Raw genomic sequence first — 22,111 nt, forward strand, 5'->3', positions numbered from 1 at the left:
GACAGTGGACGATCCTGATTCACCCTCTGCGTAAACGGCCGCATCGTCGTCATCGAGATCCGATCCAATACATCCCGACTCCGTTTCGCCTCGGGCCAATACTACCCCGTAGCACTGAGGACGTCCGACGCAGGTTTGAGCGCTCTCGTAAGGTCGTCAAAGTCCACCTCGTCAGCGACGCCGTTCGGTACCCAGACGCAGTAGAACATCTTAATCACGCACAGAAATAACAAATGCGTGCTGATCCAGCTATAGTACAGCATGCCTGTGACATAAGAGTCTGTGCTAGAGCCGGGTGCACCTTAGAGCGCTGGAGAAGCATTCACGGAGAGAGGATTTGGGTGGTTGTTGGAGGCGGGGGCTTGGTCGGAGGAGTAGCATGATTGGTTCGTGGTATTTGATTTCGCAGATGAGGTTCAGGTAGTATCATTGGGAGGTTTCTGGATGGCGTGGGATTTCGGACTTCCATTGGCGGAAACGGTGGATGACGTTGGCTTGCCAGTTTTCGATGTCTGTGATCGCTGGTTGGGTGTATAGGCCGTAGAGTTGGCCGACGCAGTATAGGACGCATTTGATTTCTGCGTTGAATTTTGATAGCTTGAATAGGTGGATTGCGCTGGACATGTTGATTAGGGTGTTTCCTGTTTGGTTCGTTCGTGTTGGTCTGGCTTGAGATCCTCATCACTGATATCTTGCGGCAATTACATACGGTTAATACGATTCGAATGCCATTGAGCGAGCAAGCCACTTACCCTCAACTCGCACTGCTCATCCATCAACCCAATTTGCCTCCCCAACAGAGTACTCAACACCCGATCGACAGTGTAAACGCACCAGAAAACCCTAGTCCGCATCTTCTGCTCAAAGACAGGAAGGTGACTACCTTGAACATTGTGCTGTAACCCCAACTCCAGAATAGATGCCAAACAATGGTAATGAAGAGTCCAAAGACTCAGGCCTGATGACGGATTGTTAATAGTATACACCTGAAGCAGCAGAATGCATTGAACACCAGAGAGAGAAGGTCTGCCAAAGAGACTATCCATATGAGCAACAGCCGAAGCACAGTAACCCTCAGCTGACAGCAGCACCTTCGCCTGCCAGGATCTGATCGTCGCACTGATGGCCAGGACCATAAATATCCGAAACCTGCATGCTGGCCCGGCATCAACGCCATCGTGAAGCTTCCGAACAGTCTCCATATGTGTCGGTTCGTGCAGGAAGGGGAATTGCAAGTGGACACTCTGGAAATATGTCTGCGACAACCACTGAGCATGTCTCAGGTCCGATGGCAGGCCCCTTGGCTAGGCATCGAGCAATTCAGGCGGAACAGTAAAATCATCATTTGCTTTTGGGTTTAGAGAAGAGGTGTTTTCCATCTGGACCTCCTGTTAGGACAAGTCTCGTGAAGAATAATCCGCTCGACGGTCCCAAGTATCGGTCCCAAGTATCGGAGATCTGCCCCGTTGACTGAAACAAGTCCAATCTGATCGGTGACGTCGCGCAGTGAAGTGTCATCTTTGCTATAACCACGGCTAGTAGTAATAGCAGTAGCAGCTTCCTCGAGGGAACGAGGGGATTCAACTGTCCTAGCGCCATTGACCGTATGTTGATGATTTTGTTCCCCATCCAGGCTGACCCCCGGAGCGTGCCCCCGAACAACAGACTCCAGCCATGCAACCCTTGATTCCAGGTCGTTGATATAACTGGACCGTGTCAATCAGTGTCACTATTGAGCCATACATCCTTTCTCACAACGTACCTCCGCGAGATATCGCGTGAAGCTCCTCCGTCAACGCAGTTCACACGCGCTTTCTGGCAAGTGCTACAACCTGGTATTCGGCCGTCGCACTGGGATCATGTCGGAGTACATGCAAAATAGGTATATCTGAGCATGTACGAGGGTATAGAGACATACCCTTATCTTCCGTTTCTGGCAACGGACACATGCAGCGCTGATTCGTGATCGTGTCTTAGCCCGGTGTTGAGGGTGTTGCCTTGGGTTCGTGTCAGTCTCCATGCTACTTAATGTAAATATGAACTATTCCCGGATTTGTTTGGAGGAAAATATTAATCCTATCGTTTTAAAATTCGACTGCATTTGTCAGCAGCCTTGTGGATCGGGTCATCCCCCACATTATTCTATGTGAAAGCTACTTTGAATCCAGCCCTATTCATACTAATATTAAGACGCCAATAATGCTGTATTTGGAATGACGAACGCTTTTATGTACAGCACGTGCGCCGCACTAACCAAGTACATGTACATATAAGGGTCCCGACATTCAAACATCCAGTCGAAGGCATGAGACAGTGCCCAAACCAAATTCCGGACCAAGAATGTCAATAGCTAACCAAAAACAAGAAAAAAAAAAAAAAAAAAAAAAAGGAAACTGAATACTAGGGCTGTAACAGTGAGTCGAAATTCAAACACAAGGGAGAAATCAAGGAAATCAATAGGAAACAAGACAGTACTGTCGAGCCTCTCCAGGGCAGTTATTAAAAAAGACCAAAAGAAAAAGTAAAGACAGAAAAAGAAAGTATAGAAGAGAATGTAAAACAGAGGAGCGTATACATGAGATCAGCATAAATGTAGGCTGATAACTAATACAGACGCCTGCAGGATGCAAAAAAAGTGAAAAAGACAAGGGAATCTCGGGGCAAGGTATAACAAACATAAGGAAAGTTCAAGGAAATCAAGCAAAGAAGGAAAGGTTACACAAAGTGCAAAGACAAGGTATCGACTCTCTAGGAGTACAGACGAAAGACCCAACAATTGATTGATGCAAAACGGTCAAGGTCAATCTGGGAAAATGTCAGAAGATGCAACAAATACACGAATTGCTGACTGGAATAATTGAGATAATCGAGCAGGGCGGGAGCAAGAAATTCTTGCTTTTTCTTTTAGAAGAATTAAGCAGAGGAAAAGGAAAACGAGAAGCCTGAGTCAAACTCAGTCAGGCTCTCACAACAGACAGAAGGAACAAAAAAAGAAAGTAAGTCGGATGGACGAGGCTGAAGACATCAATCATAAGGAGATGTCAAGAACCAGACTGACATCCTGAACCTGGGTGCCAGCAAGGTCTTCGAGAACAGGAATTAAATCGAGAAGCTCATTGTCGTGAGCATCAGAAAACCAGCTGCTGATGGGTATCGCATGTTGAGGATGGAAGATGTAAGAAGTCGGGGAATTGTCGATGATGATTGTCTCCCGAATATCACGCCCGATCTGGGAGAGATCCTTGACGTAGTTGCCCTGGTGATTGTAGCAACTGTCTCTGAATAACCGGTGGTGGACGACATCGTGGATGTCTAGCTGGTCCAATAGAGGATCACCGTATTTGGAGACAGATGCCGTAAAGACGACCACTTCGTATAATTCTCCCACTCGCTTCATGAACTGATCGACTCCAGGTCGCTTGATCACGTAGATGTTGTGGTATTGGCCTTCGATCTCTACCGGGATAGTAAAATCGGCGCGTTCGAGAACCTTGAAGCTACTGTGTACCAGGGTTTCGTCCAGATCGAGAACAAGACATTTCCGATTTTGCAATGGAGGCACAGCGGGAGGCAGCAGCCACTGCTGTTGGATTCCCTCTTGACTTGGGGGGGCCATCGGAGGCGGGGGTGGTGGTATTCCCATAACTTCTTCGTCATGGGAATAATATTGAACTTCCTCTTTCGGATCGGTCTCGGCCAACGGTTTTGCCATTGCCTTGCTCGGGTCTGCCACCGGAGAATCATCAACAGATTGATCCCAAGTGACAGAAGGAGACTGGACATGCTCCTCGGATTTCTGCGCAGGGCTTTCGTCCTTTTCCAGCGCCGGGGCCGGCATCGGTGCCGCATCTCGGGGTGCACTTGTCGAGGCTTGGCCATCGTAATCTTTCTGGACGGTCGCAGGACCATGGTCGGGTTGAATTTGGTCGGAAGCCGGGGCGGTCTCATCGATTTGCGCGTCTTTCTCTTGGAGCGCAGCATCGCGTTCTTCTTCAACCTGAGCTGGAGATTGATTGGAAGTCACGGTCGGGTTAGGCTTTTCTTCCCGATATTGATTCTGCTCCCTAGGTCCTGTTGTGCTCTGATCGGCAGGGGTGGGCTCCGTTTTCTCTGGCGTAGGCTGTCGGTTGGATAGAGATTGCCGCTTGACGGTCTTCTTGGCTGGAATGGCCGTGTCCTCTGAATCGACATTGGATGAGGAGCAGCAACTCAGGAAAGCAAAAATCCGGAGCGAGACCTTCTTCTTTTCTGGCTGGGGCGCTTCCGGGCCGGTCGGCGTCTTCTGGTTCTCCACGCTGGCCGAGTCTTGATTCTGCCGTCGAGACCTCCTGCTACTACCCCTACTCCTGTCTCTCCGTCCCTTCAGAATGCTTCTCTTCGAACCTCGCAATGTGTTCTCTGAATCATCGTGGACCGTCTCCTGCGTTTTGTCGAGCGTTGATTGCTTGTCCACCTTGGACGAGCTCCGCGATGCAGCGGGCGCAAGCAGATGTTTCCTCGATCCATCGGCGATATCTGCATTGGCGGCAGCACCGGAAGCTTGAGCAGATGCGACAGGGCCAGGAACCTGTTCGGAGGACTCCCCGGGTTTGGGTTGCGAGAGCGATACATCGGTGTTATTCATCTGGTTATGGGGCAGCGATGATTCGGGGTCTAACGAAGCGAAAGAAATAGGCGTTAGTAAACATTACCATTGATAACCAGTAAATAGAAGGAGACAAAGAAAAAAAAAAGGGGGGGAAGACTGACTTTGTTGACCCGACGCGACAGACATGGGTGCTTCTCCGTTGGCAGACTTCAGAGCGGAACCTCGCTCTGAGCTCCCTCCAAGCATTGGGGAATTGGCAGTAGCGGAGCGAAGATCACGAGAGGCGCGACGAGATCAACGGCCCAGGGGATGCGTGATGGCGAGGTGAGAATAGCCACCAAAAGGGACCCGTTGAGAGACGCGAAAGAGGGAGGGAGGGAGGAGGAGGAGGATAAGGGAGCAGCCGGTTCGAAGGATTGGGGATGGCGGTTATGGTGGTAGTTGTCGTGGTAGCAGTAGTGGTGGAAGTCACGCCTCCTGGACGAAAGTCCGGACCACCGCCTTTGGGACCAAGGCTCGTGCACGGCACCACAAGGAAAAAAAAAAAAAAAAAAAAAAAAAAGTCGAAACTTTTGAAGAAATAAAAGATGGATCGCAAGCGATTCGTAAGGTGCTGCAGGTAAAGTTCGAATCGAAAGACGAAAAAAGAAATCAAAAGGGGAAACAACCGGTCAGGACGAGATCATATGCAAATTGCGAGGCCAGCAGCGGCGGTCGTCGAGGTGGGAAGTCGATTAGACAGTCAGCAAAGGTCACGTGGTCCCGCAGGGTTGATCCTTTGAGATGGTCTCCGTTTTATTTGAGCGGGAGGAATGGGTCAATGGAGGCTGAACCTCGATTTGGATTAAAGCGGAAGGAAAAGGGGGGAGAACTAGATATGTTGTTAATGCCCGTTAGAAAACGACCACAATCATAACAAATATCCAGATCAATGAAGGGAGGGGGGGAAGAAGAGGAGGAGAACAAAAAGAGGAGACGACGGCAAATTCCAAGCGGAGAGGAATGCAGTGTTGATCTCTGGAAATGGGTCGGGCAGCTTACTCTACGGGCAGACAGTGCTCCGTACTAAAATACAGAGATATAAACAAGGTGCCAGTGACAGTGACGGTGACAGTGACAGCGAGGATAAAGAAAAGAAGATGAAACGAGGATGGAAAAGAAAAGATGAAGGAAAAGGAAGAGGATTGATTACGGGGGAAGCACACCCCCGGCGTTGGTCCAGACTCCAGATCAAGGATGCCCAATGGAGCTTTGCCAGCTAAATGATCACTGTGCTTTCTTCAAGCAGGACAAAACAAGACAAGCAGCTCTATTACTTGTACAGATATTGTTAAATATGACCTGCTGCTGTGAGTCTTGTTTGATTGTTGTTATCCTGAGATTTGTTGTTGTGTTTATGGTAGTAGGATGCTTCGACCTGCATGTATGGCGGATGTATGTATGCGTATCAAGGGCCGTGTACCGTGGTAATTTGGGTATGCCATGTGTAAATTATTAAAATTGACTTCATGAGCACAGCTAAGAATATTTAATTGACAACTGAACTACGTCCTATTATCACCAATTACCCATGTTTGCTTCGGAGATTATGGTTGCCGAGGGCATCTCATATGGGGGTGCAAAGTACCGAGTGTTGTACCCCTGGAATTATTAAGAGATAATAGGGATAATGAGATCAGATAGCGACTTTGATACTCATTTTATTTGGTGTTTTTGTGACATCTCCATACACCCTCCTTCTCTACTCCGACAAGTGCAAATCATGCCATTGAATGCATTTCATGATCTCCAACTTCTCCAGTCTGATATCCGTCCCTTGACCAATCAACCACGCTCTGCTGCACCTTACCGCCCTCTTTTAGCATTCTGCCGGCAATAACAAATATGATTGGTCGCCCATGCCAAGACTGTACTCTGCTGCCGCCCAGCAAAAGGTACAAGGCGCCAACACCATTGCTCTAATTGGTGGGTTTTATCTGGCCATGGTGCCCGGGCCCACTTCGGGCTGCGCTAGGACCACTCGGCCCAGGACGATCCCGGTTCTTTGTATTACACCCTGCCGGTAACTTACAGTACGCAATACACGTGCAGATGCCACGCCCTACAAGAGAGTTTGACCTTTAACATCCAATTATCCACGATGCGGTTTAGTAGTGTATAGAAATGCACTACAGCTCTTGGCAGATGTGGCTGCCATGCGGCAGTCCAATTTTAACCAGTGTCCACATGTGAGCATTTCCAGACATGCACCCACCCCCTTTCAATCAGGAGCTAGCGAACGCCAATGAAGCATTGGGCATAATGTCGAAAGAAGCACGCCTCCTAATGAGATTAAGGCTTATATCCCTGTAACTAAGCAGATACCAGCATCTGATCTGGTCCCTATTTACCATACTGATAAACTGTCACGGTATGATCGTCTTCGCGTCGTGTCGGGCTTTTCTGCCAAAATGACCAGATTTAGGGTAATATGGACAGCAATAAAATCACACCTAGGAAGCAGCAATAATGAACTTGGTAGCTCGTCGCTTCGTCCTTACGCATCTTGGATGCCGAAAGACCGACCAGCGATCCTACAGTGCGGTGAATATGGGCTACGGCCCATCTTCTCTAGCATTCTCGTAACATTCACTTTGTTCCGAGCCCCTCTGTGCCTTACATTGGGTGGCTACAGTGAATATATGTATCGCGTGACTAGGGCATCCGTGGAGTTTACTCAACGCAGCCCGTACTCCCACCCAGCAATCTTCAACCATGCTATCCATGACAATGCTATCAGTTTGGCAGTAACACGCCCTTATATAAACACAGCGGGCGAAGTGGATGATGGATGGTATCAGATTTCTACGCGTTCAACTATCTTCTCAAGGGGCTCGGACGAGCATAAATGGCTCACGGCCGCTTCCCTTCAGACTTACTCTACAGAATCTTTGCAAGTTAGTCGACAAGTACGGCGTGCACCTACACGGTAATCTGGTTGAAACCAGAAAAGAAGTTCTGGGCTGCAGTCTTTTTGATAAAGGGGAGATCACTTCCGCCAGGGTAGCACACATACATGTCGTCGGAGCGTGCGAAAAAGATCATGGAATTAGTATGACGTACCTCAAAGGAGCATTAGAGCCGGGCGTGCCAGTCTGCTTGATAACGACTGCATGCTACTCAGGATGGGCTAGCCTAGACCTGAACGCGACCACAATGTTAGCTGCAGCAACATATGCAATGAACACTATGGCAGATGTTTTTCAAACTCATGGTCGACATCAGACAGCCTTGGCCCCATTTGTGGCTCCGTCTTTGCAGTATTTATACTTGAGACCTTTGCGCAACGGCTCTTTGACGGTGGACAGAATCAAGAACGAGAATGATATCATGAGCAGAGAAATCAATGAAACGTTGACTTACAACAAATTCTGCCGAGGCCTTTGGGATTTGCTGTCGTGATCGATTACGGGATTACCAGGGATTCACCTTCCGTGTTTCAAACGACGAATAGCAGCTTGTCTGGTGAGGATGAACCGGGAGCTCTCTTACAATCTTGAGAAAAGATGGAACCTATTCGCCAATCATGCATATTCCGGTTCGAAACCTTTGCAATTGAATCCGAATATCTTTAAAGGCACAAGCCCACAGGCAACTGCCAGTACTTATAAGACAGTCGAGATCATGACGCAGAAAGTAGCCCAAGGTCTCACAGCAGACATGACCCATCTATTCCACCAGACCTGCCCTGGCGATTGGGAGATGGGGTCCATTTAATGTCTCTTTGACAGTGACATGAGGAGATACTACAAACTTTGCACATCGGGGAACGAATCAGCAGAGATTTCAGCCATCACCCGATTTCGATGGGAATTGGGCTTACTTGCAGACTTTACCGTCACCACATTCAAGTCTCCTATGCTAAACGAGGAAATATGTATCTTCTGGGATCGCTATGCTTGGGCAGCTCGCGTTAAGACACCATGACAGACTGGGATAAGAAAATGTGTGAGATCTGCTCTGCTCTCTTTTCTGATGGGTTTATATTCAACCGAAAATGTCCAAATAAACCTTCAGCTATATTGCATTCCCAACCCTTGTTCAAACTGCTGATTCTTTCTTCCCCGCGACCTTGAAATCCTCTACCCACGTGGCTTTTCAAACTTATTATAACAAACAGAAAATCATCAATCCTCAAACCGAATCATAACCTTCGTCTCCATATGCCGATCAAACCGCTCATAATACTCCGGCACCTCCTCAATCCCAATCTCACTACTAACAATAAACCCCGGCCTGGCCTTCCCACTCGCAATCAACTCAACCAGCGTCGAAGCCCAAGGCAGCACATCCACAGCCCCACTGCGCATACTCAAGCCCTTGTCAAAGAACTCTGATATGGGGAACTCGATCTTCGGCGACATTGTGCTTCCACGAGGCGTCCCGCTTGAGTTCCCGGACGCAATGAACCAGCCTATTTCTCCGATACCGCCTCCCTGTGCGGTCACGGACACCATGTTCTTGATGACGATGTTTTGCTCGTGTTCGAGGACTGCATTGACGGCTTCGTAGCCGATGCAGTCGACGCTGCGTGTTACGCCTTTGGGCTCGTAGTCAAGTATTTGGTCGACGGGATCGGAGTCCCGGAAGTTGATTGGGACTGCACCGATTGATTCTGCCATTCTCAAACGCTCGGGGACGTGGTCAACTGCGTACACTGCGGATGCGCCGCGGAGGATTGCAGAGTATGCGGCTAGGAGACCAACAGGGCCGGAGCCGAATACTGCGACTGAATCGCCGGGTTCAAAGCCGGAGAAATCGAGGCCGGCCCAAGCTGTGGCGAAGATATCACCGACAAGGAGGTAGTCATTGTCTAGGGTGTTTCTTGTGTCGTTGGTGTTGGGGATGGGGATGAGATTATTGCCAGCAAATGGAACACGGACATATTCAGCTAGCAGGGCCAGTTGTTAGCTAAAAGCTCCCTGTTGCACGGCAAATGGCACTTATTATACCTTGACAACCCCCCACAAGCCCATAATCAACCCCATACCCAAACCCCACATCCTCTCTGCCCTCGAATCCCACATATCCATCATAAGTCGCGTCAGGAACAATAACCTGATCCCCAACGTCCACAAAACCAACCGCACTCCCGATCTCATCAACAACACCAATACATTCATGTCCCATGATCCACGGCACGGTCTTGCTCCGTATACCCCGTGGTAGGTGTGGAGGTCTGTGCCGCAGATAGCGGCTGTGGTGACTTTTATGATGGCGTCGGTTTGGTTCTGGATTGTGAGGATTGGGACGTCGATTACGCTACGCTCATTTGGAAGGGGGTGCCTGTCCAGAGGACGGCGCGCATTGTTGCGTTTAGGGCCATTTTTGTTGTTTAAAAAGAACGGAATGAATATGTCTGGTTGAATGAAGAAAACGATGGTTTATGTAGGTAGTAGCATTCTTGGTCTTTGTCACGGTTAACCGTCATGATTTTTTATCGTGTTCTGGGGAAGCTTCAAAATACTCCGGAGTACTGATCATTGCACTCAACGTCGGCATTCACCGATACTTAGATACACCAGGCAGCATAGTATCCAGCTATTTTTTTTTTTTTTTTTTTTTAAAAAAAAAAAAAGAAAAGAAAAGAAAAAGAAAAAAATCGATACCTCGGTGTATGTATTAATCTCTTCAGACTGGACTTTTGAGATACTTAGACTATATAAGATAATATAAGAACTGTCATAAATCTAGTTATACATGAAGTTGTGGTTCAATGTACAAAGCAAGACCAGAGCCCTCCCGCAACAGTCACAATAGCCGCCTAAGCATGATCAATAGGCGCAGGGCCCGCTTCGATAGGATAAGTAAAGATATAGTTGGGACCCTTTGCCATAAGGCCATTCGCACCAGGACGCATCTGCGAGGCAGGAAGCCAGAGCTTCTTATCAGCCGTGACCCACATGAGATCAGTCCAGAGCAAAGCATCATCTTGGACAAGCATCGTCGCGCGTCCTTCAGGGGTGACCTTCCAGATGGCGAGCAAGTTGGTATCACTAACGTAGATGTTGCCGTTGGCGTCAATCGTGGTACCGCCAGTGCTGGGTGTGAGCGCGAAGGGCTCAGCGTAGTCTCCAAGAGTTGCTGCCATGGTGGTGTTCGTCAGGGTTGCATCGACATAGGCAGTCTTGACGCGGTAGAGGCCACCGTTGCAGGGTTGGTAGTACAGGTAGACGCCATCGGGGGAAACCTCGATCTGGTCCAGACCAACCTGAAGCGTACTTCCAGAGGGACCGTATCCGGGAACCAGCGTGCCATTGTACATCATGGGATACCAAGCCGTGGCCGAGTCGTCATTAGCAAGCACGCGCTTGCCATGGCCAGTCGTCATGTTCAGCACCAACAGCGCACCAGCCGTGTCACTGAGATAGGCAACATCACCAGCCGCATTGAACCGCACATCATCAATGCCGCTGCTCGATGCGATGATGCTATCAAGATAATAGAGCTTATCAACGGCGTCGGTCGTCAAGTTCACACCAACCAGCTTGGAAGAGCCGTTAACCCCCTGTGAGCCACCATCAACCAGCCAGTATCGTCCATCAGGTCCAATGCGCGCGCCGTCGATGCCGACAAACGTCCGTCGAGGGTTCGAGTCCGAGTTGCTGGAGTTGTAAGAGTTCCACGCAGCATTCGGGTAGAGTCTGGTCGAGTTGTCACTGAGCAGCTCGACGGCCTGGGGCGGGTCACTCGTGGAGTAGCGCTGCGAGAGGAACTTGCGGCCGTCGGACGAGATGCTGATACCCTGAGTCGCACGGTTCAGGGAGTAGGCGAGTTCAAGGCCTGGCGCGAGAGCTGATACCAGGGGAGTTGAAAGGCCCAAGAGGGCAACGAAAAGACCTGCCACCATTGTTTCTCTTCTTTGCTCGGTCAATTGATATGATAGGAGACAATTCGAAGGCCATGGTGTTATAATTATACATAGTCGTCGGCCATAAAGACATTAGGGCAACGCGGCTTCCAAACAAAGCACTATGAATCCCCGAGATATGATACGCATTCTGCAGTGATCCTTTCCTGAATAGACTTAGACTCCGCAGAGTGATCCATCGGAGATGTTCGAACTTTGCCAGGATAGGATATTTCGTCCTTCATCCTAGCTAATATCCGATTCAATATACAGACTCTTCGATATTAATAACAAGAATCTTATCTGATCAGTCTTCATTAAGGCACTGGAAAAATCGTTCCTATTCCGATAGTTATGGCGTTGTGTTTATCACGTGACTTCGTGGTGACCATATGGGTCACGTGACTTTCAACGACGTCCGACAGACATTACCAAAAGAACGGCTGCTCCTCCGCCAGTATTGTCCGTCATAAACGACCTCGTCATATCTTCTCATCGCGCATTGTTATCGCTAAACTACCACTTAACTGCCATCTCACTTCGCCTCGTTTCCGACGAGACCACGAACCTCAATCTCCCCGCACTCTGTCACGTCACGTCCGCATTGCCCCTCCGACTGCGAATAACCCACGCGCAAATACACCACACGAACCATGAAGGATAACAACGGCTGGGACGGAAAGTTGCGGGTTGGACAGCACGCAGAAATCACAAACCCGGAAGCTCTGGAGGGCCCCGAATATTCGGATCCTGAGGCGCCGCCTGTTGAAGAAATCGAGGCCGATGAGGGTACGTCATTGTACCTGGAATTGGGAGATCATGGGGCTAACGATTCGTGCAGATTTACTTGAAGATGAGGACCCGGAAACTGACGTAGGTGCATCTTGTCCGTGTCGCGCAAGGAAAATCGGACTTACTGGTGGTTTAGCAAATCGATCTCGTACACTCTCGCATAAGCTCAATTCCCGCATTGCATTTGGAACGGTTTCCTAAGGTTGAAGTATGTCTTCTTCGGCTTAAATAGACGCGCATCGAAGACAGTCAATAACATGTTTCCTGGAATAGAGATTATGCCTCCGTCAGAATCAAATCCACCGAATCGCATTCCCTCCGGAAATCGCGGAGAAGTTGGTCGACCTCGATCTCTACGATAACCTCATTTCGCATATCAAGGGCTTGGACGACTTCCATAATCTCACCAGTCTCGACTTGAGTTACAACAAGATTAAGCATATCAAGAACGTGGCGCATCTGACGAAGTTGACGGATATCTATTTCGTGCAAAATAAGATTTCGAGAATCGAAGGGTTGGAGACGTTAACGAAGTTGAGGAATCTTGAGCTTGGTGGCAATAAGATCAGGGCTCGTTGTCCTTCTCTTCGGCGTATTTCTCATATGCTGACCGTTCCAGGAAATCGAGAATCTCGACAAATTAGAATCGTTGGAGGAGTTATGGCTTGGAAAGAACAAAATCGTCGAGATGAAGGTTCGTGTCAATCGGATGACCACCTCAGGTCTCAATACTGATGCTTGCAGAACCTGGACCACCTCTCAAACCTCCGAATCCTCTCTATCCAATCAAACCGACTCACGAGTCTTTCCGGCCTCTCTTCCCTCAAGAATCTCGAAGAACTCTACGTCTCCCACAACGCCATTACAGATCTCAGCGGCCTCGAAAACAATACTTCCCTGCGGGTGTTTGACTTTTCAAACAACCAAGTCTCCAAACTCGAACACTTATCCAGCTTGGAGCAATTGGAGGAACTGTGGGCGTCGAATAATCAATTAGCGAACTTCGACGAGGTCGAGCGCGAGCTGAAAGAGAAGAAGAACTTAGAAACGGTTTACTTTGAGGGCAATCCGTTGCAGATGAAAGGACCGGCCGTATATAGGAACAAAGTGCGGTTGGCGATACCGCATATCAAGCAGATCGATGCCAGTAAGTTGTTCTTCTTATTGACTGCTTAGTGATATATCATTACTGACTTGAATAGCATTTGTGCGCGTGTGAGCTCGTACATGAGCATCCGAATTCTTGACCAATGATACAAAATACTTTTTTACATTTATACCCTAGCTTCATGTGTAATTTTAGCTCTTCGGGATCTAAGAGTCGATTTCTTTCGCAATAACCTAACGGACTGCACGCGCAACTATTAACATCCCTCCCAGTGCAGGAAGACCCCATCTCTGCATCTATTCCGTCTCCATAATCCCCGCCGCAGTCACCCTCTCCGATGGCCGAAGCACCAGCAAGTCCAGTCTTAACAGCCACATATCTCTTCTCCTTCTGATCTCGCGCTAGCCAGGTAGTCGGATAGCCTCCGAAACCGAGCTTGTGTATGATGTCGTAGCGGTTGTGGATATGTTCTCTATGGATGTGGGGTGGTAGTCTCCGGGGCAGTATGGTTCGAGGTTTTCGGCATCTTCGATTGGGATGTATTTTATGCCGAGGGTATTGGTGGGATTTGGGGTTGTTGTGGTTGAATAGGAGTGCGTATTCTACTTGTGTATTCTGTGATAGATTTGGGGATGGTGAAGGGTAGATGTAGAGAATGTAGAGTAGTAAGACAGGCTCGGGCGGGATAATCGCTTGTTGAAACAGAGGTGCTTGTCGTGCAATTAGTAGAGAGAACTGATAGAGAGAACTGATATCATCCATCATCCACGTGACAAAACACGGATACAGCATAATTGGTATTTCTATAAGCTCTTCTATATGAGATATGACACAGTAGTTCAACGGGTTGACCGTCATTTATCCCCATTTTCACCATCCTCATCAGGCAATATCTCAGGTGCTCGTTCTATAAGCGTACTTGGCTAGCAGCCCGGAAAGGCTAGCATTGAAGTGTCGCTGGTAAACTTCAGCATCTAAAGACTGGCAGTCAATCGAACACAGCTAGGCTTCGGTTCAATAAGTCTCCGGGTAAATGACATTCAATCGCTCGTTGTCTGGTCTGGACACCAACGTCGGGAGCTCTTATACTCCACTGGCGACAGGCGGGAGCATTATCTACCCACGAGTGTCGCGGTCATATAATGGCATGGCATGGCACAATGCGTTGCCGTCACGAAAGCGGCAATAACCCACTCACTGAGTTCACCACCCTTCACCCACTCCCCGTAGCACCCCGTCCTTCTCCATCCCCAGACGAAGACGCACCACCATCCTTACCCTTCCCCTCCGCCTTCAACCCCCGCTCATACATCCCCCACAGCGACGTAGCCCCCCACTTCTCATTCTCCGCAGAAATCCTCTTCTTCCCCTGTTTCTTATCCAAAAACCCACCCGCCAAATCCCTAAGCGGAATCTGCGTTGAATTCACCAAATCCCGATACTGAGGCGTGTCAGGATCGACTTCGAAGTAGCTGTGGTACGGATTGCGCTTCACGGCGGACTCGTGGTTGTGGTGGGATTTCTGGATGCGGCAGTTGAGGAAGCGGGGCTGTGATTGTTCCGGGTTTGATAAGGGAGAATTGGGCGCAGTTTTATTTGTGGTTGTAGTTTTGTTTGCGTTCGCTTTCGCAGGTGGGAGGGGGATAGTCAAGGGTGATGCCGCAATTGCGCGAGAAGCCGCATCGCGCGTTTCGAAGATCGCGACGGTGTGGCGGGCATGTGCTGGAGAGGAGTTCTTTGCATCGTGCTGTTTGAATTATCACTCTTATATTAGTCAGTGTCCAGCGAATATCAACATGGTGGAAGGGATGTACCCATAGATTGCGAAAGGTGACGACTTCGCCGAACTTCTGCAAGGCCGCAAGGACCTGTTTGCTCTCGGTTAATGAGCGAGGGATTGGGTCTGTTGTGATGTGCACGGCCTGGGCTGCGAGTCGCGAAAGGGGAGAGGCCATGTTTGGTCAATTGTGCTTTTCTTTATCGTAAATCGTAAACTCATGCATTTCATTTGGAGAATAGAGGAGAAACTGAGGATGCCGCGGGCATTTTCCGCCGGTCTTGGCATCCGTACAATTGTTCTAAGGAGTACGATGGACATAAATGTAAGGTCATTATTGATTAAACATTGCTATATCCGACGATAGTGTTATACCCCGAAAAAAAGACATGAAAATCGAATACAGTACAACATAAAGCGTGGTAGTCCCTCATCCTGAAAAGCCCTATAATCTGCACCCACTCCGAACTCCATTCCGTAGAAGAAAAATAATAAAAAACAAAAGGGTAGTATATAGTAGAATACACTTTTCAAATAATAATGATTATAATATCGAAGAATTAGAGAGGTATATTGCCTTATCCTGCATTAGTATATTTCATATTAAACCGCCTCCACGATGTTCTCATTATAGGAGGAATTGGCATGATCGGGTCCTGCCCCATGCACACCAGGGTCGCCAGACACCCCTCCAACCATCTTCTCCAGCCAATCCGGTGGCACAAGTCCTTCGAGCCCGTTGACCTGGTGTGACGATTCACGGGACACCGGCACTTCATGGTCGGAGGGCTGGAACTGGAGATGGGTGTAGTTGTTCGATCCAACATCATCGGGGATCGATGTTGAAGGCGCGCCCCATGCGGCATGGTTATGACCCATGTCGTCGATGGGCTGCGGTCCATTGCTCAGGATGCTGCTGAGGAACTTGCTGCTTTCGTGGACATTGCTGACGGGATGCTGGGAGTGGATGTAATGGCTGTCATGGCCCATGCCGTATCCTGTAAGGTGGGGTTGAGGTAGAGGGTAGTCCGGAGCGTTCAGCATAACAGGGGCATCGGTAGAGCTGCTGAGGCTAGCTGGCTGGCTGGTCTCCGGTTGTTGCAAACTGGGGAATGGATCGAGGACTGATGTTACTGCCGGTCTGTCTCCAAGACCGTCTTCAGCTCTGCTAATAGAGCTCAAGAAGTCGAGCGAGTTTGTCGTGTTGAACATGTTCCCGACGCTTTCCTGCGGTTGCTGATATAGCTGCCAGTGAGGCTGCGGCAAGCTATTGCCGTGAAGCAAGTCATGCGGCTGGAGAGGAGGGGCTTGATAAACACTCGGAGGAGCGGGCCTATGCATAGAAAGCCCGTCCAGAGAAAGAGGGGGTAGATCTATCCCGGGCGCCGCCCTCGGGCTGTTTGTAATGGTGCGCTCAGGTGGAGGGATCAACTTCTTCCATGTGGTCGTCCCAACCTCGTTCGGTCGTGTTTGCCGGAATTTCCAAAGTACTATGGCCATTCTCTTTTCTTCATCCACTTGAGGATGGAATTGGTTGGACATCCGTCGGGGGTTGGGCGATGTCGCCCGGATTTCTGTCACTGCTGTCAGAGAGCGGAAATACCGTCTTGTCCGCTCGTCGGCGGCATGGTGCCGCCCCGTATCTTCGTCCCTTCGTTTATCCTGGGTCAACTCAGTAAGTCGCTTCACCCACCATGTCGACTCACACAGCGGTTGCACTTGCGTCGACAACGGCTTCTTGAGGTTATGATGCGACTCCAAGATAGTTTGTCCATTTTCGTAGAGATAGGTACTGCAGACCCAGTTTTCCATCTGCCCAATCATCGAAACATCGCCCGCCATTGGGTGGCCGAAGTCCAGATTCAGAACAATCCCCAGACGTGAGCTAGGGGGAGGGAAATCGTCCATGAGCTCGAGGCTGGCTTCAAGCAAGATAATGTCGCAGTCCAAGGCACCGTCAGCACCAGAGGTAAGCGATGACAGGTGCGGGAAGGCGCTCCGCCAGCCCATCAGGCTTTCTAGAGGCATCGGTGGAGCTCCTGGACGGTGCTGGTCCCCTTGAAGACGAGTGTACTGGTGCAACGCTTTGTCTACATGATGTGCCTGATGAGGAGCGGTCACCCACATATCGAGGTTTAACCCGTAGACAGTCTGGGAATTCGCTGGCTCGTGAACATTCGAGCCCAGGGTGAAGTGTGTCGGAGGGGGGAGCTCCGCAGGGTAAGGCTGCACCGGCCGCAAGGGATCGTGGTAGACACTGTGAGTTGGGGGACGATAACTGCTTGGCACAGGAGATCGGTGCGAAGACCTCCACCGCGGGCCAGTCGGCTGAGGTGTACCACCAGGGCGTTCCGACGACTGTTCTCGTACAAGTCTTTCCCCTGTAGTCTTGTTAGTTCCGTATTATGCCAAGTGGACACCGACACACTTACAGTCAGGGTCACCTTTCAGGAACGAGTCCAATACTTGCAGGTGACTGGAAACTTGCTTCCTTGTTCTTCTCTTGCCAGTGGCATCGTAGATGTACTCGGCAATCAGTTCATTGCGGCCATAGGACTTTCCCTGTTCAGACCATTTCCGTCGGCCCATCGGAGGATTTGCTTCGAGGGCTAAGGCATTGTTAGCATATATGGTCTATTTATCTACCAAGGTCAAGCAAGGACATAAGTCTCACCTTGTTGAAACGCATCCTCAAGTTCGTCTGACCATACTGCTTCCCCATCTTTGCCCGTGTCTCGTCGAGGACGTGCTCTATACTCGAGATACTTTTGTGACTTGAGGTAGCTCTTCGCCCGACGAGCAGCCCCCGAGCCAGGACCAACGGAATTCATTCGTCGAAGCTTCTTTGCTTGAAACCGAGCCGCTAACGCCTGTTGCTGGTGGAAGTTTGTGGGAGCGTGGACTGGATGAGCCGGGGCAGGGGGCAGATGGGGATACTTGTACGCCAGCTGCTGGAAATGCTCGTCACGGCCGGTGGCATCGCTGTGGTGTGCTGCAAGGTTGTCGGAGTATGACTGTACGTTGCCTGAGGTGTTCTGGAGCGCTCGATCGACATGAGCTCCTCCAACACTCTCCAGAGCAGGCTGGTTCTGGGGCAGAAAGTCCGGGTGCCAGTCGGTAGCCATAGGGAAGCGAATGACCACCAAGGATAGTTATCCAACAAAAGAATGATAAATTCCAAGGAGGAAAGTGTTGAAAAACTGCCGGATGCTTACGACCTGGCAAGAACGCAGCACAGTCACCAAACACACCACAGATAAAGAACGCAAATGCTTGGAGAGAATGCAAGAATAGGAAAAGAGAATGCGGGAGCGAACAATGGTGTTTATAGGAAACAGTCCCTGCCCTCGAGGAGGGAAGGGCCGAGGTAGCCCTAGTAACATTACTGGCTGACTTGTTTGGATAGCGTCTGCCCCTCAAGGACACCCTCCTCCATCCTTCAACGACACGCGCCTTCGCAGCATATCGCGTCTCCAGCCCAGTGACAGGGACAGGAAGACAGTGCCCGTCCTTGCCGCGACGAATCAGGAGTCGAGAACAGGCACGATAGGGTACCAGCGAGCAGGATGCAAGGGATCCATTTGGGGGCACGATCCAGTTAAAAGTTGTTCGGAGATTTTTGCAATGCACGAATCGAACATCGTTTCTCTACCAGGAACAGAGCAAGAAAGTATTGGCGCGGAACAAGTGACGACGAACGGTTGCCAAGAATGCTGGTGCCCAGACGAAGAATGCCCGAGTAACAAAGAACACTGGAATGCAGGTTTGGTGTGTTAGGTCCTATGTTCGCTGTTCCTACTTAAGGCTCGAAAGGAGGAAAACTCTAGCTGTACATAAGACGCCTAGTCTTGAAGTTGATTTGGGTTGATGCAGTATGTGCAGTATAGAAACACGGGGTCGATTAGGGTACGGTGCAGTGGTAATGCACGATAACCGCGCCTGTGCAGGAGGCTGCACATCCAACTGACAGCGATTGCAACGTGTGGTCGGCTTGCCATGCAAGGGGCCAAGGGTATCAAGTCCGTTCGACGCGGTCATGCTGGGTGTTGTTCCTTTATCCGCAAGGAGTGAAGGGAAAAGGGACTTCATGTCTCCTCGTGGTCCTGAGCCCCTACGGTGAACTTCTTCCGACCGGTGCCCGTGAGCTTTTGGAGCTTGACCCTGTCCAGCTGCTCCCCTACTTTCTTTTCGATCTGTTGGATCTCCTCCTCGGCGTCGATCGCCTCCTCGTTGGCAAATTCCAACACCAGCCTTCTACCTAACAAGTGCGTATTCTTCAATGCGTCCATAGCATTTTCCGCCTCGCGAGCGCTTACAAAGTCGGCAAAACCAAAACCACGGGCGGACCGGTCGAACTTCTGGGGAACCCGCACAGAGCGAAGTTGCCCATAGGCTCCAAAAAGCGACCTGACATCCTTCTTCGAGGCTTGGAAGGGCAAGTTCTTGATGATGATCTTGGTTCTCCGGGCGGCGACCTTCTTGGCGGTATCTTCGCGCCTCCTCTCCTCCGCGGCATCCACGCCCTTGTGCGACAACCGAATCACCAGTTGATGCTGGTCAAGCGTGTAGCCATTCATTGCTGACAGGGCGGCCTGAGCTTGTTCTTTGCTTCGGAAATCAACAAAGCCAAACCCCATGCTAAGCTTCTGCCCAGGTCGCTTGGGATCGGGCTTCGTTTTGAGTTTGGCCGAGACAAAGCCGTCCAGCGGCCGAAACATCTCGACAAACTTATCATTAGCCGTAGCAAAGTTTAGGTTCTTTACAAAGAGAGTAGAAGTTGGCAGAGATTCCTCGGGCTCATCAGCCGCGAAAGTATCTGCAGTCGAGAAGCCCTGGGACACACCCTTGGGTTCGACGGCGGGAAGCTGTGAAGACGGCGGACCTTCAAAGAGATCTTTGGGCGCTTTCTCAAGGAAAAGGATCGATTCGCCTAGTCTCCGGTACGCAAGGCCCTTGAACGCTTTCTGCGCTTCATCGGGTTTAGCGAATTCGACGACGGCTATTGTGCCGCTGGGGGGCATCAGAAGTCGGACAAGTTGACCATACGGCTCAAACAGTTTCCGGAGCTCCTCCGTCTTGATACCATACGAGAAGTTCTTTACTAAGATGCCGGTGTTACCACGGTCTCGCCGTTTGAAAGCCTCGATGTTGACACCGTTTGCTGTGAAGTAAGCCTTGGTCTCTTGGATGACATGCGTTTCAGCATGGGCTTGCTTCACTGCAGCGTCCGATGACGTGGGGTCGAGAAGATCCGATTTGGATACTCCAAGTCTCTCTGCAACCGAAGACATCACAGCGTCGGCCTGTGAAAGCACATTAGCATGATGGGCCGTAGATAATAGACACTACAGCCACTTACGTTCATATAAAGCGAGTTCCAGCTAAACGAGGCTGAGGAGGCTTCCATCTTTCGCTTTATTTGCTTTTGCCTCTTCACCGGCAATTTAGACAACTCCATCTCGTCAATCTCGTAGGTCTTCTTTGCGGCAGCTGGCAGTACGTGCAACAAACGACCTTGGAAGATTGTTCTATCGAGATTCTTATAGGCCTCGACAGCAGCATCGGGGTCGAAATACTGAATATATGCGAATCCCTTGCTGGTGGAGTGTCGTGTATCGAAAGCGACGTGAATCTGTGACCGTCAGTAATCAGCTTCTGAAAATCGACTAGTCGACATTTGGCAAAACAAAATGCAAAGTTGCTTTTCAGATTTCGGAGCATCTACTAAAATTCTCCTTCCTGTTTACCATCATGTGCTTTCGCATCTGATGTCCCTATCAGGTTGAATCATCATTTGAGCAACCCTGGTAAACAATTACCAGGTATGGGTGCGGGTAAAAAAAAAAAAAAAAAAAAAAAAAAAAAAAAAAAAAAAAAAAAAGAAAAGAAAAGAAAAAAACTAACCTCGTCGACTTTGCCAAATGGCGAGAACGTTGGCTCGAGATCCGTCTCGGTCGTATCGTAGGGAAGGTTTCTGACGAAGAGACGCGCAGAGTTGCGAACATGCTCGACATTCGGATCGTGCTCTTCTACCTGCTCTTCTGTCTCCGCCATCTCTGTGTCCTCCGGTTCGCTCTCCTCGACAGGCGCTGGTTTCTGCTCAACACGGGCCTTGACGGGACTAGCAGCCGGTTCTTCGGGTTTCGTGTCAAACTCAGCTTGCTCATCCTCATCCAGAAGACCAAGGAGACGACTCGTCTTCGAACGAAGCCAGTCGCTGTCAGAAACTGGTTCAGCCTGTTTCTCAGAAGCATCCTGCTCATTTTCAGCATTCTCCTCATTGCCACTCTGGTCAATAACCATCGGTTCCGGTTGTGCCTTTTCCTGCTCCTTGGGGGCATGCGAGACCTGCGCAGGACCATCCACCTTGGCCTTCTTCCTCTGCGAAGCAGCGACATCCTGAGAAGGTTCCATCTCAGGCTGTTCAGGTGCTGGTACGTGTTCTTCAGCTGGTCTGGGGATGTCGTCGTTCGCCCACGTCTTTGTCTTGGACGGATGCTGCATTACTGAAAGATACTCTTGCAGTCGAGAATCATGCTTGGCTTGGTCCTCTTCGCGTTTCCGCTTGAGGTTAGTCCCATCCGTGGAAGCATCGGCAGCAGAAGACCCGACATCTTTCTTAGCATCAGGTTTGGAATCGATCTAGAATAAATCTGGTCAGTCTCAAGACCACCTTAATCGGTCAGCGTGCACAATGGCAAAAAAGACAGCAACAGCAGGGCAACGTACAGGACGAGCAATCTCTACAGAGATCTTTGACATTTTGACATAGGTTTTGTTGAAATAGCCAGCAGCCTGCTTGGCCATCTCAGGGTCCTTGAACCCAACGAATCCGATCTTGCGCTTCGGCAAGACATGTGCATCTGTGACATGGAAGCGAGTTGCGAAATGCTTCTTAAGCTGATCATTGGTGAAGGTCGGCGGTAGGCCAGACACAAACACTCTTGAGCTCTCCAT

At 49.9% G+C, this 22,111-nt stretch overlaps 8 protein-coding genes across 8 annotated transcripts; 1 reads left to right on the forward strand and 7 right to left on the reverse strand.

The window, feature by feature from the left end:
- Positions 1-101: 101 nt before the first annotated feature.
- On the reverse strand, positions 102-2,020 carry ASPGLDRAFT_64815 (uncharacterized protein; the record flags this gene model as incomplete). Its single annotated transcript, XM_022548823.1, has 6 exons — positions 102-285; positions 464-641; positions 749-1,304; positions 1,427-1,706; positions 1,763-1,851; positions 1,919-2,020. 6 exons carry the CDS (start codon positions 2,018-2,020, stop codon positions 102-104), a joined length of 1,389 nt encoding a protein of 462 aa, XP_022403244.1.
- A 1,008-nt stretch (positions 2,021-3,028) lies between these two features.
- psrA (putative general stress response phosphoprotein phosphatase Psr1/2) lies at positions 3,029-4,834 on the reverse strand (the record flags this gene model as incomplete). The annotated part of the gene is made up of 2 exons (XM_022548824.1): positions 3,029-4,653; positions 4,750-4,834. 2 exons carry the CDS (start codon positions 4,832-4,834, stop codon positions 3,029-3,031), a joined length of 1,710 nt encoding a protein of 569 aa, XP_022403245.1.
- Positions 4,835-8,584: 3,750 nt separating this feature from the next.
- Positions 8,585-9,985, reverse strand: ASPGLDRAFT_44377 (uncharacterized protein). The gene is made up of 2 exons (XM_022546015.1): positions 9,580-9,985; positions 8,585-9,518 (listed from the first exon to the last, which is right to left on the reverse strand). Exons 1-2 carry the CDS (start codon positions 9,755-9,757, stop codon positions 8,755-8,757), a joined length of 942 nt encoding a protein of 313 aa, XP_022403246.1. The 5' UTR covers positions 9,758-9,985; the 3' UTR covers positions 8,585-8,754.
- A 251-nt stretch (positions 9,986-10,236) lies between these two features.
- Positions 10,237-11,586, reverse strand: ASPGLDRAFT_44380 (uncharacterized protein). The gene has a single exon (XM_022546016.1). It carries the CDS (start codon positions 11,475-11,477, stop codon positions 10,392-10,394), a length of 1,086 nt encoding a protein of 361 aa, XP_022403247.1. The 5' UTR covers positions 11,478-11,586; the 3' UTR covers positions 10,237-10,391.
- Positions 11,587-12,130: 544 nt separating this feature from the next.
- Positions 12,131-13,488, forward strand: ASPGLDRAFT_64835 (putative protein phosphatase PP1 regulatory subunit Sds22; the record flags this gene model as incomplete). The annotated part of the gene is made up of 7 exons (XM_022548827.1): positions 12,131-12,266; positions 12,319-12,350; positions 12,406-12,477; positions 12,543-12,839; positions 12,889-12,963; positions 13,014-13,416; positions 13,472-13,488. The coding sequence occupies 7 exons, from the start codon at positions 12,131-12,133 to the stop codon at positions 13,486-13,488; spliced, it is 1,032 nt and encodes a 343-aa protein (XP_022403248.1).
- Positions 13,489-14,136: 648 nt separating this feature from the next.
- On the reverse strand, positions 14,137-15,372 carry ASPGLDRAFT_166871 (uncharacterized protein). Its single transcript, XM_022542634.1, has 2 exons — positions 15,192-15,372; positions 14,137-15,124 (listed from the first exon to the last, which is right to left on the reverse strand). Exons 1-2 carry the CDS (start codon positions 15,330-15,332, stop codon positions 14,591-14,593), a joined length of 675 nt encoding a protein of 224 aa, XP_022403249.1. The 5' UTR covers positions 15,333-15,372; the 3' UTR covers positions 14,137-14,590.
- A 385-nt stretch (positions 15,373-15,757) lies between these two features.
- abaA (transcription factor AbaA) lies at positions 15,758-18,279 on the reverse strand (the record flags this gene model as incomplete). The annotated part of the gene is made up of 3 exons (XM_022540197.1): positions 15,758-17,535; positions 17,587-17,763; positions 17,829-18,279. The coding sequence occupies 3 exons, from the start codon at positions 18,277-18,279 to the stop codon at positions 15,758-15,760; spliced, it is 2,406 nt and encodes an 801-aa protein (XP_022403250.1).
- A 960-nt stretch (positions 18,280-19,239) lies between these two features.
- mrd1 (RNA-binding ribosome biosynthesis protein MRD1) lies at positions 19,240-22,111 on the reverse strand (the record flags this gene model as incomplete). Its single annotated transcript, XM_022544311.1, has 4 exons — positions 19,240-20,457; positions 20,514-20,786; positions 21,059-21,796; positions 21,884-22,111. The coding sequence occupies 4 exons, from the start codon at positions 22,109-22,111 to the stop codon at positions 19,240-19,242; spliced, it is 2,457 nt and encodes an 818-aa protein (XP_022403251.1).

The sequence above is a fragment of the Aspergillus glaucus genome (genome assembly GCF_001890805.1).
Source record: "Aspergillus glaucus CBS 516.65 unplaced genomic scaffold ASPGLscaffold_5, whole genome shotgun sequence".
Lineage (NCBI taxonomy): Eukaryota > Fungi > Ascomycota > Eurotiomycetes > Eurotiales > Aspergillaceae > Aspergillus > Aspergillus glaucus.

Coding starts and splice junctions, on each gene's coding strand:
- ASPGLDRAFT_44377 (XM_022546015.1), bottom strand. CDS start 9,757: ATGGGACATGAATGTATTGGTGTTGTTGATGAGATCGGGAGTGCGGTT. Junction 9,519..9,579: donor GCTTGTGGGGGGTTGTCAAG/GTATAATAAGTG, acceptor TGGCCCTGCTAG/CTGAATATGTCCGTGTTCCA.
- ASPGLDRAFT_44380 (XM_022546016.1), bottom strand. CDS start 11,477: ATGGTGGCAGGTCTTTTCGTTGCCCTCTTGGGCCTTTCAACTCCCCTG.
- ASPGLDRAFT_166871 (XM_022542634.1), bottom strand. CDS start 15,332: ATGGCCTCTCCCCTTTCGCGACTCGCAGCCCAGGCCGTGCACATCACA. Junction 15,125..15,191: donor TCACCTTTCGCAATCTATGG/GTACATCCCTTC, acceptor TAATTCAAACAG/CACGATGCAAAGAACTCCTC.